At 38.8% G+C, this 15,687-nt stretch overlaps 3 protein-coding genes across 3 annotated transcripts; 1 reads left to right on the top strand and 2 right to left on the bottom strand.

Moving 5' to 3' along the window:
• Nucleotides 1-5,862: 5,862 nt before the first annotated feature.
• Nucleotides 5,863-13,269, bottom strand: LOC108085752 (sodium-dependent neutral amino acid transporter B(0)AT3). The gene is made up of 8 exons (XM_041774893.2): nucleotides 13,135-13,269; nucleotides 11,856-12,346; nucleotides 10,577-11,113; nucleotides 10,206-10,516; nucleotides 9,186-10,143; nucleotides 8,533-8,736; nucleotides 8,044-8,465; nucleotides 5,863-7,887 (listed from the first exon to the last, which is right to left on the bottom strand). Exons 3-8 carry the CDS (start codon nucleotides 10,664-10,666, stop codon nucleotides 7,689-7,691), a joined length of 2,184 nt encoding a protein of 727 aa, XP_041630827.1. The 5' UTR covers nucleotides 10,667-11,113; nucleotides 11,856-12,346; nucleotides 13,135-13,269; the 3' UTR covers nucleotides 5,863-7,688.
• On the top strand, nucleotides 12,927-14,596 carry LOC108085777 (alanyl-tRNA editing protein Aarsd1-A). The gene is made up of 3 exons (XM_017182527.3): nucleotides 12,927-13,086; nucleotides 13,152-13,918; nucleotides 13,979-14,596. Exons 1-3 carry the CDS (start codon nucleotides 13,048-13,050, stop codon nucleotides 14,472-14,474), a joined length of 1,302 nt encoding a protein of 433 aa, XP_017038016.1. The 5' UTR covers nucleotides 12,927-13,047; the 3' UTR covers nucleotides 14,475-14,596.
• On the bottom strand, nucleotides 14,534-15,465 carry LOC108085778 (mitochondrial import inner membrane translocase subunit Tim29). Its single transcript, XM_017182528.3, has 2 exons — nucleotides 15,320-15,465; nucleotides 14,534-15,266 (listed from the first exon to the last, which is right to left on the bottom strand). Exons 1-2 carry the CDS (start codon nucleotides 15,437-15,439, stop codon nucleotides 14,688-14,690), a joined length of 699 nt encoding a protein of 232 aa, XP_017038017.2. The 5' UTR covers nucleotides 15,440-15,465; the 3' UTR covers nucleotides 14,534-14,687.
• Nucleotides 15,466-15,687: the final 222 nt, after the last annotated feature.

Here is a 15,687-nt window from a genome sequence, read left to right as displayed (position 1 = left end):
CTGGGTTGGCGTGTTTCGCCAGGGATTGTTGTTTCTGTTTTTTTTTTTTTCTGTTGTTTCTTTACTTCTATCCATCTCTTTCGTCTGGCCCAGAGGCCGTCTCTTTCGCGTCCGTCGGTTGTTGTGGTTTTTTAATTTTTGCTTTCAAGAAACCCACAAAAAAGCAGCAGCGGCAGCCACACAGAAATTACCTGAAACAAAAACAAGAAAGCTGGATTAGCTGGCCAAAGTCGAAGATGGTTAATACCTTAAGAAAAAAAAAGTTGAGATTATTTATGAACATAAACAATTTTGTATTTATAATTGAGACAGTATAAAAGTCAAAAAAATAAGTCAAGCTAGGAAAATATATGGTAAAAAATTGTTTTTTAGTTTCTAGGACAATTGTTTAAATTGGTCGATAAAATATCGATATTATCGAATTAAATAATATTGTATTAATCTTTAAAATATATTTAAATTTATTTTAAAAACTATTGTCTTAAAATATTTATACAATTTATTTGTCTCTTTTACAAATGATATTTAAATATTATTATTTTTATTTTTAAAATGAAAATATCGATTTATATATCGACTTTTACATGAAATATCAAAACATTATTTTAATTTTATTTTTATTTAAAAATTATGGAATTTTTTATTCATTCAGATATTTTTTTTTATTTTTATTATTATTTTTTATTTAAATAAACTCGAAATAAATTATATTTAATTTATTTAATCATCTTCAAAGCTTAAATTTATTTTTTTTACTCTCAAAATTTCTTTCTACCAGCTTGTTTAAGCATTTCCCAATACCCTTCTTGTAGGGCATCACGAAAATATGCGGTGCTGAGAATTTGTTTACGTGCGCAGGCGCAGCCGCTTTCGCTGTCGCTGTCGCTGTCGCAGTCGCTGTCGCCGTCGCTGCCTCTGCTGGCTTCGGCACTTGCTTATTACGCTGCTGCTTTTATTATTGTTATTGTTGCTATAGTAGCCATTGTTGTTGTTGCCGCTGCAGTACTCGTTTGTTGCCAAAGTTAATTGTTTGCGGCTGCCGCACAGCTGAGGCACAGTGGAACCAGCAGAGAGCTAGTGGGGCACAGTGGGCAGATCGACGGGCTGCTGCGGATCGCATGGAATGTGGCAAGGCCTCAAACTGGTTTTGTGTTTTTTTTATGTTTTTAATGCTTTTCTTCGTTTTTTTCATGCCGAGATCTCAGGTGCAACTGAGATGCCGAGGTGCTGAGATTGAGAGACTGCGATTCAGATTGAGACTTCAACTTTGGAGCTGGAATTTCAACAAATTTTTTTGCCAATAAATAGTATGGTTAGGGGGAGGAAAAATCAGTATTCGGTATCATAATTCATTATAATTTGGACTTGTTTTTATATACAATTTTCTTGTTGAGTAATATTTCATCATAAATATAGGTCAAATGAGATTAAAATCATTGAAAAATAATGCATTTGCTTATTAAAATTAATAAATAGTTATAATATTTATTTTTTATTGTATTTTTGTATTGAATATTTTTATATTTATAACATATCAATATCAAGTTATATTCGTCAGTTGAATATCAATTTATTTTCTATAGAAAAAGTTACGAAATCTTAAAGTTTTTAATTCAGAAAAAAACTAAATATAAAAAATTGTCAATCATAAATATTAATATTTACTGCATAATATAGGTTAATTTTTCCTAAATTTATTTTTGTTTTGTAAAATTTATACTCTTGCCCCACTGTACATGCCACTGGTGGTCGCATAAACGTCGTTCGTATTTATTTTGAATTTTTCTTATTATTTTATTATTTTTTTTTTTGTTTGCGGCATTCATCTTAGCTATTCCATTTATTTCGCCTGCCTCACATACAGACACATCATATTTACCCACAGACTTACCTGTGCATATCTCTATCTCTACTAAGCTATCTCTTTCTCTCCATTGTCTTTCTTTTGCTCTTTTTACCAAACATATTTCAGTTTATTGTTTCCTAGGGATTTTATCCCATCAAGAGGGTACTTATTAATTTTTCTGTAGTGTCAATTGAACGTCAGGCATAAAAGACTTAATTTTGCTGAATAATAAAAATAATTTGTAAGAGTTTTTACGTTTTCTATGGAAAATACTAATTTAAAAAAATTTTTATTTCTATAATATCTAATATTTTTGGGGTTCTTTAAAGAAATTATGAATTGGAAATTTGTTATTGTACATTTAAAATTTAAATAAATATAAAACATCATTTAAAAACTATATTGTTAATGAAAAAACGGAAAATATTTATTAAATATATATTTATAAATTGATTGTGATCATCATTGTGTGAACATCAAAATGTTTAAAATCATTATATTATGTGGAAATTAGAAAATCTTCATTAAAAAAAAAATAATAAATTAAAATATTAAATTAAAGTAAAATAATGTTAACTATTTTTGAACTATTTAAAAAAATATAAACCATAATTAAATAAATGTACATTTTTGATTTAAATTTTTAGTTAATTTATTAAAATTTAAAAACAAATTTAAAGAGATACTATAATTAAATAAATATATTTTTGTGATTTAAATTTTTAGTTAAATTGGTTAGGCTATTTAAGCTTCATTAACTTATTACTCTTAAGCTATTTGCCTTTGGTTTTCTATTTATTTATTATTTAGTGTCATCTCTTTCACCATTGTCGCCCCCTCTTTCTCTCTCTCCCTCGAACAAGTGCACCAAATTCATAACTGAAATTTCCGCCTTACCAAAATCGCATTCCAAAATCGACACTTTGAATATTTTTTATTATTATTATTTTTTTTTTTTTGTTATTCAAATAAAAAACAAGAAAGAAAGCTAACTTTGGCCAGGCAAAGTTTGTATACCCTTGCAGGTAACATTAATTTCGATTCGGAAAGCAGTTTTATGTTAGTTTTTATTAATTTAAAAAAAATGCATACCAAATTTAAAATTTTAAGAAATCAAAATTTTTGGCCATTTTTGCTAATTTTAATGATGTAACCCCTTATAAAATTTTGCAAAAATGGTCAAAAAATCGATTTCTTCCGGACATGTCTAGAAAGATTCCCCTGTTGATGCTGATCAAGAATATATATATGTACTTTATAGGGTCGGAAACGTCTCCTTCACTGCGTTGCAAACTTCTGACTGAAATTATAATGCCCTGCAAGGGTATAATAAAACTTTCCTCTCGATGAGCAATTGCCGATGGATTTCTGCTTTTAATTATACCAAAAATGTTTATGCAAAGAAACAACGAAACAAAGATGATAAAGGGGAGGTAAGAGAGAGGAGAGGAGAGAAAGAAAGAAAGAAAACTCTTGGGACTTGGTGTGCAATCAGCGGAATGTAAAGCTGCTGCTGCTGCTGCTGCTGCACTTGGTGTGTATGCAGAAAGTAACAGCAGCAACATGCAACATTCATTGCAGCTTGTAATTTACCGCTAATTCGATGCACAGCGAGACGTCCGGCGATGATGACGACGACGACGATTGTGTTGGCCCAAGCCAAAGCCGGCCAAGAGCCCTCGTCCATCCCCTCGTCCTGTGATTGAGTCGCTGGTCACTTGGCCATTTGTTTCCGCCTGTTGCGCTCCGCTGGTATCGCAAGGGCCGCTGGAGGCGTTGCCACATGCTGATTACCGTTGCACAGGTGCACTGTGGGAAAAATTGGGTATATCATAGGGGGATAATAGCTTAAGCAGGGTATTCAAATTTTAGCCAGAAGCTAAGCTACGCTAAGAGGCAGTAAAGGAGTCATTTTTGACCCTATTAGTCATATATATTGTTTATCAGCATCAACAGGCGCATCGATCTGGCCATGTGTGGTGGGAAATAAATTTGAAAAGGGATTGAAATCGTTAAAATGATCGAAAAAACAAACTGAGTAGGCAGCTTTGTTAAGCTTAGAAAAACGAACTCTGAACAGCTTTTCGAATTGAATTTCATGCATTTTTGGCTGAGTTATGGACCTGAAATTAGTTTTGTTTCCGAAAAATTATCAAAATAAATCGCACCTTTTTTTTAAATTTAATTGCAGCAAGCTGCCAGGAACTGAAAGCGGGTGCCGAAGGCGAGACAGAGAGCGTTGGCAAGGAGGATCAGGACGAGGAGGAGGAGAAGTGGACCAGGTGCTGGGACAGCATGACGAGGGTGCCACTAAGACCGAGCAAAAACCACTGGGAACGACCTCCGACATTCCCACATGCCTCACCTTTTCTTCTTTTATTTATTCTTTTATATATTTAAAGCTGAAATAAATAAAAAACCGTAAAAAATGTGTTATTTTTGAGTTATGAGGAGGATGCGGTTTTTTTTTGGGTGGGATAATTTAAACAGGCTTGCGGTGGACAATGAAAAAAAAACATCAAATATTGCAAAATAGCTGGATGAGCATCACTGGCAGTAATTGAGATGCCATTTTGTTCCAATAAGGCAAAATAGCTAGATGAGCATCACTGGTAGCTAGTGAGATGTCATTCTCTGCCAATAGTGCAAAAAAAAAAGCTAGATGAGCATCTCTGATGCACATGAGCATCTCTGCCATTAAGCCCGACTTTATTGCCCCCCAATATTGAAACATAGCCAGATGAGCATCACTGATGCAGATGAGCATCACTGATGCAAGTGAGCAAAAATTTCCATCCAATTTGGCCGTTGCCCAATCTGGGGTAACAGGCGAACAGAAACCAGCAGCAAGCAACTGAAAACTGGTATAAACTGTTATAAAAACTTTTGGGCAAAAATAATAATTGGTATAAACAGTTATATTTCATTTTATGCATTTATACCTATTTGTTGCCGACAACAACAGCTTGATGGCAACAACAACCTTTTTACAACAACATCCCTACAGCAGCCAATCCAAATTTCCGATCATTTCCATGCAAATTGCCCGTTTCCCAAATTGGGGTAACAGGCGAACAGAAATCAGCAGCAAGCAACTGAAAACTGGTATAAACTGTTATAAAAAGTCCAAGTTTCAAACCATTTGGGAGCCGGCGCAAGTTAGCGGGGACATAATCCTGGTCACACTGAAACTGATCGTCGTTAAATTCAAATTCAAATTTGGCAGGTAAATTCAAATTCAAATTTGGCAGTTAAGTTCAAATTCAAATTTGGCAGTTAAAATATTAAAAAAAATTTTAAAAATTATAAAAAAAAATCAATATAAAAAATATGAAAAAAAAATGTTAAAAATTCAGACAAATTTTAAAAATTTAGAAAAAGTTAGAAAAATTGTAAAACATCCGAAAAAAATGTTTAAAATTCAGAAAAAATTTAGATTTTACTTTCAAAATAATTAAATTTTTCCTTAAACGATCCCAAATAAATGCCGCCTTTACCAAAAAATTGTACATTGATTTCTCCATCTTTTATTGATTCATATTTGTGTGTTCCATCAATTACATTTACATATTTAAATTGTATTTATAAATATTTTAATTATCTACGCCTGCTGCAGGCATTCATATAGCCCGGAGCCAAGATCCGATCACCGTCCTCTACTGCCATCCGGTTGAGGTCTGTCCTTCCATCTGCTCGCTTCTCCAGCTTCATCTCTGGCGATCCTAAAATTATATAAAATTATTGGTAGGTATTTAAATTAATTTAAGTATGTTAAGCTTAGTAATAAGTTTAATTATTGTATAATAAACATTAAAATTTCAAACAAAAAAATAATAATAAATTACCTCAGTGTAGTTACTGCTGTTAAGTGCTGACCAAGCTTCATAATTTATGGAGATTTCATATAATTCTTGGAAATTATAATCTACATAGACTTTAAAAAACATAACTTAAAATTGAAAAATAAAAACTTAAGACAAAAGAAGCCCTGGAAAAATTCAAATACAATTCAAGTCTTAGTTTTATATTGTTTATTGTCATTTTTAGTTGGAATTCTCTTTATAATTTATCAGTTGCGAATTAAATATTAGTAAATTATTAGCATTATCATGATCAGTACGAATGAGTGAGTTTTACATCAATTACGAGACATTTTCGAGAGCGAGCAAAATAATCGATAACAACAATAATCGGAATAATATCGAATCTAATAATTATTGCTTCGCCGTAAATATATTTATATGTATTTATACGTTTTGCTTTTATCATACTCTATTTTTTTTGTTTTGTTTTTAGCAAACTGTGGGTGGTTGTGTGTGTATCGGAAGTTTGTCTATATCTCACTTGTTTCTTATTCATTTTTCTTTGTTTAAAACTCGTTTCTTATGGGTTTCTTTTATTGTCAACATCAATAACACTTAATACATGTATAATATATATTTGTTCTTTCCTTCTAAATAGATGTATATAATATATATATCGATGTATATGTATAAATATACCACAAATAAATGTTGAATTTATAATACAGCGAAATCAATTGCTATCGGGTGTCTGCTTAAGGTTAAAGGTTAAAACTTAACCCCCAACTGTAACCCAGCCACCCTCTAACCAAATTTCAACAGACACAAATATATACTATATAGGCTTATATATTTTTCATTAATTTGTATAATAGTTCGTCCATGATGGAATGATATCGTGAGTCGTTTCGTTAAGCCTTCTCCAGTTATGTATATGTATATATATATAGAGTTCCTCCTCTTCCATATATTTTCATTTGTATTTCTTTTTTGGGCTAGTTGAACGGTTGCGTTTGCGTTTTGTTAAATGTAAATGTAAATGTAAATGTAAATATATATATATATCTAGGGATATACTCCCCTATAGATGCGATCCCCAGTTCCTAACTAATCTCGAGTGTGTAGATCATAAGTACAGTGGAGTGGAGAGCTATGTTATGGCGGTCAACAAGTAATGTGGTATAACTTTCGATTGGAGCAAAACATAATATATATATCCCCCATCGTTCCCTATAACACTGAGACTTTAAAGTTTGGCTAGCATAGTTTCGGATGTGATATGAGCAACAGTATCCTCGATAACAACAATAAACACAGAAAGCCAAGAGCTGATCACAACAGAGAATGAATATAGGTATATAGCTGATAATATATATAGTATATAGTATATTATAGGTGGTGCCCAATGCCCGCATGATATGGTTATGGCTTAACATTAATCGAGTCGAAATCAATAGCATACAGTAGTTATTGTGTATATCGTATATGTATGTATATATATATAGTCAGCAAGTTACAGTTGGTTTCTCTTCTTGGGCTCGAAATCAAATATGGCTATACGAAATCGGATATGTAGAGCCCCTACAAGGGCTGGCCTGGCAAATGGAAAGCGATAATCATAATACCGGTATAATTATGATTTTATGATTACGATTTTGCCACATGCTAATGAAGTTATGCGGAAATATTTCTCTATCGATTTTTCTTCATTTTTCTTTCATTTTTTCTTTTCTACGATTAGCTTTCTGCTTGAATGAAACCGCGCATCCAGCGTCGAGTTTTCACCGTTCCTGTTGTTACTATTGCTATCTTTATTTTGTTTTTATTTTCCTATTTTCCTTATTGTTTTTGTGGTTTCTCTTTGTATTTTTGTTTTCGTTTTCGTTTTCGTTTCTTTTTTTTTTAACAGTCTTTGGGACCATATATAGGAGTGTTTTCTTTGATATCGACGCCGCCCAACGTCGGTGAGTGTGTGTGCTTAGTTATTGTCCATATTTACATTACGATTTCATCGGTTTCTATTTCGGTTATTGTCACGTTTACTCCTCCTCCTCCAGGGACTTCTCGGGGAGACCATATTTGGGGCAGCACATGCCCTCCGTTCCATCCATGTTGAAGCAGAAAATGCTACGCTCCAGTTCGGTTGGCTCGTGTGGCACAATGCCATGGACTTCCTTCAGTTCCGCCTCGGGAAACCAGGCAGGATCCGAATCCTCCACCACCTTGATGCCGCAAAGGCTATGAAAATTTAAAAATTATATATATAAAATTATATTCAAGTTTAGCAGGAAGTTTGTACATGGTTTTTTTTTAAATAAACTTTGCTATAAATGGAACTAGGGTCTCACTGAATTTCTAGGTCATTATTCGCAAAGGAGTTTTTCCCTTTCTTACCGCAAAATCGCCACAATTGGTATCCACAGGATGGACGAGAGTATCAAGAAGAAGGCAATGACAATGCACCAGTGTGGCCACTCCATGGACTCGGTGGATCCTTTGGCGGCAATCCAGGCAGGGTAGCTGCTGCCCTCGGTTAGCAGCTGATAGAACGAGGCCAGAAGGATGGTGACCATGGCACAGGGGGACAGATACTTCCAGCAGAACATCCAATAGAAATTGGGCCGCGAGCCGGTCATCATTTCGATGTCATCCGAGAATCGGCGCACACCATAGATATAGCTAATCGATAGGCACTCGAAGAGGGCGATGATCAGCAGCGGAAAGTTGCCGGCAAAGCTGTCCATCAGCTGAAAGATGTAGCTGCCGGCACCGTTGGCAAAGCACATGGAAATCAGGCAGCAGGAAAAGCACAAAGCCTGTCGGGGAAAGCGAAGAGATTATATTAAATATTTGGTTTTAATTATAATCGGAGTGCATGTATACCCCCACTATATATTCCTTGGGCAGGTTGGGAAAGAGCTTCATGTCCACCAGCGAGGTGACCACACCCTCCAGTGTTCCAAACTGCGAATCGATGCCCAGGGTAAACAGCATGAGGAAGAAAAGGACGGCCCAGAGCTGGGCGCCCGGAAATTGATTGATCGCCTCCGTGAATATAATAAAGGCCAGTCCAGTGCCCGAAGCACTCTGTGAAAGTAGGTCAACAAAAAACGCTTAGAATTAGTTATAAATAATTATATACATTAAAGAAATTATTATAAGAATGTATTTGAAACTAATTGATAAATAGCATGACTTTTGTACTCTTTTTTAATTAGTTTTGAAAATGGGCTGAAATTCAAGGATATATTATTTGATAGCATACTTTTAGGCCGAACTTCAAGTGATTTCAAGTCTCCACTATATTATTTTATCTTAAGAATATAATATATATTATAAATAAATATTTTATATAAATATTTCTGTAAATCTTTACAAAAAATCTATTTAAAGAGAGTCCAAAAGTATGCTGTGAAATATTTAAGGATTGAAATTTGAGAATTTCAAGTTATTCCAATTCCTTCTAAACTTTCTTATCTAATGTCTAAGATTTATATAGATCTACAACTACTACTAATCAAAAAATCCCCACTCACATTGGCCAACTCCGTTTGCAAATCACACACCGGCAGGTTGGTTGTCTTGTTCTGCGATATCAATCCGTTCCTCTCCTCGGTGCATCGATCAAACGTGGCCGTGGCCTTGAATCCGATGACCGAAAATACCACAACTCCCGCAAACATCGAAGTGCCACAATTTGTCAGCGACACAAGTATGGCGTCCCTGTAGCAATTATTATTCGCCGGATTATACGAACTGAAGGCAATCAGACCGCCAAAGGCCAAGCCCAGCGAGAAGAAGATCTGGGTGCCTGCCTCCAGCCACACCACCGGATCCAGCAGTGTCTCCCATCGCGGCGTAAACAGATGGGCCACCCCATCGGCGGCTCCCTTCAGCGTGATCCCGCGAAAGAAGAAGATGATGAGGACAACGTACGGAAAGATGGCCGTCATATAGACAATTTTGCCCGACGACGTTATACCCTGGACCATGCATATGTAGACCAGAAACCAGGAGACAATCAACGCAATGGCCATGTGATAGTTAAAGTTCTCCGGCAGGTCAACGCTCTCCGAGCACTGCAACGTGGTGCGATACCAATAGAACTGCGTCGGCGACGAGGCCACACACTCCGGCTCATGGTCGTACGTATAGTTGGAGTAGAGTCGCGTGGGGCAGTCCGCCCACGGTAGCGGTGACTCGAAGCTGTGCAGCAGATAGATCAGGCACCAGGCAATTATCGTGTTGTAGTACAAAGCCACTATATAGCTGACCACCGCCGAGGAGATGCCAATGCCGCCCAAATATGGTGACACCTGGCTCCAGACACCGATGGCGCCCTTGCGCAAACGCTGGCCAATGGCCAGTTCCAGGTAAAAGATGGGTATACCCTGGATGCACAGCATGATGAAGTAGGGCACCAGGAAGGCACCACCGCCATTCTTTTGGGCCAGATACGGGAAGCGCCACACGTTGCCAAGACCAACGGCATAGCTAAAATAAATTAACATTAACATTAAGTAATATAAATATATTAAATATATAATTTAGTTTACCCAATGGTGGCCAGCAGGAACATTATCTTGCTGTCCCAGCTCTCACGCTCCTCGCCCTCCTTCTCGCCCTCCACAATGTCCTGTTGCTGATCCGCCGCCGCAGCATTGGCCACCAGCTCGGCCTTGGCCTTGGAGGTGCTTGCCTCGGAGCCAAAGGGCGGCGGATCCTGTTCCAGTTCCGAGGACTCATCGAAGGCATCGGACATAAAGCCCTGATTGGTGGCTCCATAAAGTGGCTGGTGCAGATGCAGCGACGTGTGATGGTGATGGCTGACGCCATGTTCCTTGGGTACCAAGCGGCCGCGCAGTTCCTAAAATCGAGATTTTTAAATAAATATGAAATATAAAAATTATAATTTAATTCAATTTACCCTCAATTCCAGCTGATCAATGCTTTTCTGGCTTTTAAGGACTATATCCCGGGAGCTCTGGCGACGCAATAACTGTGCTGTGTTGGCCATGATTGCGGTTTATTATTATTATAATTATTATTTCTTGATTTATTAGAGGCGGTATTCTATGTGTGTCTAGGGGTGCTGTGCATGTGTTTGTTTGTGTCTGTGTGTGTGTGCTGTGTTTCCGTTTCCGTTTTCTCTAATTATCCGCCAACTCTCTCTCTCTCGCTCGCTCGCTCTCTTCCTTAGCGCCGCCTGGTGTTGCGTTCAGGTAACTAACAGTTCGCTGGACATTTTTCGTTGCATACTTTCTGGCCGCTAAATAAAGAGCATTCTGCCTTCCCCTTGCTATTGTTGTTGTTGTTTATCGTCGTGTTTGAATATTAGTTGCAGTTTAAAAGTTTTCTCAGAGTAACTGTTTCTTTTGTTTGTCTTTTTGGTGCTTTTGTTAGTGCTTAATTGCTGGTGATAACGGTGCATTAGTAGTAGACGCCATCGCAGTGCTGCTAGCTGCTTTTGTTGAGTGAAATACATAGTACGTAATTACTAATAATAATCGTACACATTGCATGCGTGCACAGAGAGAAAAAATATTTAACAAAAGTATTATCCGGAAAAAATTGTAATTTTTTTTTAATATAGTTTAAAACTTTTCTAGAAAATTCTTATTTTTAATATAAAAAATATTAAGGCATCAAAATTATAAAGTTGAAAACTGTTTGCTTAATTATTTAACGAAATATTCCTAGATTCTTAAGTATAACATACAAAAATTGAGCTACAAATGCATGCAACAGCATGTCATAACTTAACCTCTATATATTTTTTCTCTCTGCCATTTTGCCATCAATCAAATCATGCAAAAGGGAAACTGGCACACAGACACAAACAGGCACACACACAGGGGCACATGGTCACCAACACTATGACAGCTATGGGATATGCGTGACTGGGCACACACAATAAATCAATCAACTGAAAGTCCTTTTTAGAGCCCCTTGGCCCCCGGCCCCCCCTCTCAGATTTTCCACCCACCAACTAATGCAGTGTAATGGAATTTTTACACATTACCCCCCAGCGACTGGTGGTAGCAATTAGTTTGGGTTTTAGTTGCCAGGACAATGCAGGTGAGGCTTTGATTTTGATCCCAACTCTCGAAAGGACCTGGCCGTCATGGAGACCCACATTTTTACTTTAGAAAAATAGCATGCAAATGTGGTGGGCGACAAGAGACAGTTGTGTTCCATTTTCTCACTTTGTTTGTATCCTTTCGTAGAATAATTTATATGTGTTTCCCGTGTGCCTGTGTCCACTTATATAACCGACAAAAAACACTCGCGAAAAATGAAACGGAAGTCGCAGAAAACAAAACAGGGTTAACGGGGTTAAACCGACAAAATCGCGGCGTTGGCGATATGATACGGGAACGACGTGGATCTGGGCGATTATCCTTGTTGATTAACGGCAGGTGGTTGCATTTAAACTTATTTAAAGGGCCCCGAATCCGTTGCTACCGTTATGCTGATAGGAAATAACGTAACGGTGTGTCGTAACGGGACATTGGCAGGAAACTGTTGAGCAGCCAAAGACGTAAGGCGCAAATCACAGGACGACAAGTGCGCCTCTCTCTTGCTCTCTCCTTATCTCTGCGCGCCTTTGTTTGAGAGAGAGGGAGAGAGAGCGGGATTCGTTAAGTTTTCTTGCAACGGTCTGGCAGCTCCCCAGTTTGAAGCTGATAAGGCAGCCCTGCGATTATAACAAAATAATAAATGAAATTATTAAATATTAAATAAAGCAAATAGAGTTTTAATAAAGGGAAATTTAAAAAAGGAAATATGTATATTTTTAGAATTAAACAAGTGGCATTCTTGAAAATCACTTTCGATCCAACGGTCCACGATAGAGAGCGAGACGGAAAGAGGATGTGAATAAGAGCAAGAGGGAAATAAAAAAGAAGAAGGAGTGCTGATTAGTAACCTTTAATTGACTTCAATTAAGCTTTATAAAACTAAAATATCTCCACGCTAAGTTACATTTTTAATTTGTTTAAAATATATTTAATTATCATTGCATTTTTAAATCAATTTAAAAGCCTTGCTGAACTAGTCACTTAGCTTTGAGCAGATATTTTCAGTGATGAACTGCGACACTCAAACCAGAAACGTTTTTAACTTTCTTCAATCTAAAAAATAAAAACAGGTCTTATATCTTAAAATATATTTTATAAAATAAAACAATAAGCACATGCATCAAAAAATTAATAAAAAAAAATTACCATTTTATTATTATCATAATTAGCGTGACCGTTTCACCGTGAATATTTGCGCATCTCTAGAATGAACCGGTGCCGTGAACGAACGGCAGAAATGAACACTTGTTGACAGAATCACTCATAAGTTTTATTGTTTGGAAAATCAGGCTGGCAATTGGGCTAATTGAATGACAAGATGGTCTTTAAGTGCCAGGAGGACAGCTTCCTGAAGCAGGTGACTATATTATTAGCCCTAGATATCAGATAATTACATAATTCTTACCCAATTCTTGGTCACAGTTCAAGACAAAAGTTGTCAGCTGCGAGTTCGCCACTTTGGACTGGACCAATACCGATGGCCAAGTGCAGACCCTCAAGGGCTTCAATGTGATCTGCGAGGACACCATCCTGTTTCCCGAGGGCGGCGGCCAGCCCTGCGACTACGGCACCCTGGATGGCTTCTCGGTGAGGAATGTCCAGCGCAAGGGAACCACTGCCGTTCACTTTGTGGAATCGCCTCGAAGCTTCGATGCGGGCGCGGAGGTACTGCAAGTTCTGGACTACCAGCGGCGGCTTGATCACATGCAGCAGCACTCGGGTCAGCACCTAATCACGGCGCTCTTCGATCGGGAGTTCAAGTATGACACCACCTCCTGGTCAATGGGCAGCAGCACATCCTACATCCAGCTAAGCACGCCCCATCTGATCAGTCGCGAGTCGCTGGATCTCATCGAGCGCCAGGCCAATGATCTAATCCGTGAGGGACGCGAGGTATCGGTGGTTCTTGTCGACCCCGAGGTGGCACAGGAGTTCCAGGACGCCAGAGCGCCCAGGGGATTGCCCAAGGATCATGAGGGCCTGGCCCGGGTGGTGCGAATCGAGGGCATTGAGAGCAACATGTGCTGCGGTACCCACGTCACGAATCTCTCCCAGCTGCAGTGCGTCAAGCTGCTGTACGCGGAGAAGGTCAAGACCAATATCAATGTTCACTTTGTGGTCGGCGAAAGGGTTCTCACCAAACTGGGCGAGGTTTTCCAGCGCGAACAGCAGCTCACCCAGGCCCTCAAGTGAGTTCCCAAGGTCTTTCTCGGATATATACCATGTTAATCCCCGATTGTATTTCACAGAGGCGGTCCAGCCCAGCATCTGGATCTGCTCCAGAAGCTGCAGCAGAATGTTAAGGGCACCCGAAAATCGTTTCAGCTGCTGCTCAAGGATTTCGCCACCGCCGAGGCCGAGCGGCTGGAGGATTTGCCGAAGAAGGAGCGTCCCAAGTACTTTTGCCTCCATCGGCGCGATGGCATCGAGGTGGACTTCATCAATACGTTCCTGCGATTAGCACCCGACGAGATTTTCTACTTTCTGACCGTCTCCGAGGGCGTGTCCGCCGGCAGCAGTGCCAAGGGCCATATGGTGTTGCGCGGCGATCCGGAAATTGTCCAGCAACTGGGACCACAGTTCCTCGACCTGCTCGAGGGCAAGGGCAACGGCAAGGAGAGCAGTTTCCAGGGTAAGATCAATAATCTGGCCAAGCTGCAGGATTGCCAAGATCTCTTGGAGACTCAATTTAAGCCAAAGAAGATCGTGGAAGCAGCAGCAGCGCAGCCGGCCACAGGCTCCTAGAGGGAGCACAGTTCAAGCCAAAGGGAATTGTTAGTGCCTGATTCAAGAACAAAAAAGAGTCCATGTATGATATTACATTATAAATGTTACCCGAAAATGCTAAATACATAACATACATTGTATTCTTTTTGGTTGGCTTAAACAGGGAGCAACAACATCGTAAGGTTATAGTTAACTTAAGGCAACGTCAAGGAGATCCCGTCTCCAGATCCCTCACAGGTAATTCACATCAAAGTTGCGCATCTTCCACCTGAGCCGCCAGAACTCGTTCCAGAAGCCCACATCGATGACGCGCTCGTGGAAGTTGAGGAGGCCCACCTTGGTGTACTCGCAGATGGCCGGATATGTGCAGTCGTCCTCGTCATACAGATCCACCCAGAGCAGCGTGCAGATGCCTAGCGAGAGCAGGCGGAGCTTCTTCTGGTTAACGGCCTGCTCCAATGTGAGCAGGTATTCCGCCGCCACGGGATTCTGTTGATCCTTTGCCACCGTTATCATCCTGTTGGTGTCTCGTCGCAGCAGCGTCATGAAACAATCCTCGCTGGGATTGTTTACAGCGCTCTTGTAGAGCAGGACTAGCCCGGTGCCATAGAACAGCGCCTTCTTGGGGCGGGCATAGGACTCGCGGACCACGCCAACCGCCACCTCGGAGTAGTCGCGCATCAGGCCGTTCCAGTACTTGATCCATTTCTCCACAAATGTGTCCTTCAGTCGCTCCGGCATCACCAGCTTGTCGGCCAGGCGCTGGCGCAGCGCCGTGATGCGGATCAGTCGCATCTCGCTCTGGCTTTTCTGTGATAAAAGTCAATTTAGAGCAGTTTCATCGAATGTTGAATAATTTTTACGTTCGTGTTATGGCGAAAACGGCGAGGGGAAAGATATCTGGTCCTACTATTTCTCTGTTTTGCTTTTTCCTCATCAGCTGTTGCTGATTGCGATATATATCGGTGGCTGCGATAGATCATAAATTTTTGATGTTATTAAACCATATTTGAATTGTGCTAACCAAAGGGTGTTTAATAAAAATATAGAACATGTGAAATTTATATGACTAGTGTTTCTTCCTATAAATATATTTATTAAATAAGCGAAACTTTTACAAAACTTTACTGATTTCTTAAGGCAATAGTTGTGCCACGAAACATAAAACACCTTTAACGTATTAATTATTATTATTTCAGTTTAAATAAACATATCTATATTTTATATGTCA

This window comes from Drosophila kikkawai, chromosome X (assembly GCF_030179895.1).
Source record: "Drosophila kikkawai strain 14028-0561.14 chromosome X, DkikHiC1v2, whole genome shotgun sequence".
Lineage (NCBI taxonomy): Eukaryota > Metazoa > Arthropoda > Insecta > Diptera > Drosophilidae > Drosophila > Drosophila kikkawai.
The sequence above is the reverse complement of the archived record's forward strand: the minus strand, read 5'-3'. Positions and strand labels throughout refer to the sequence as shown.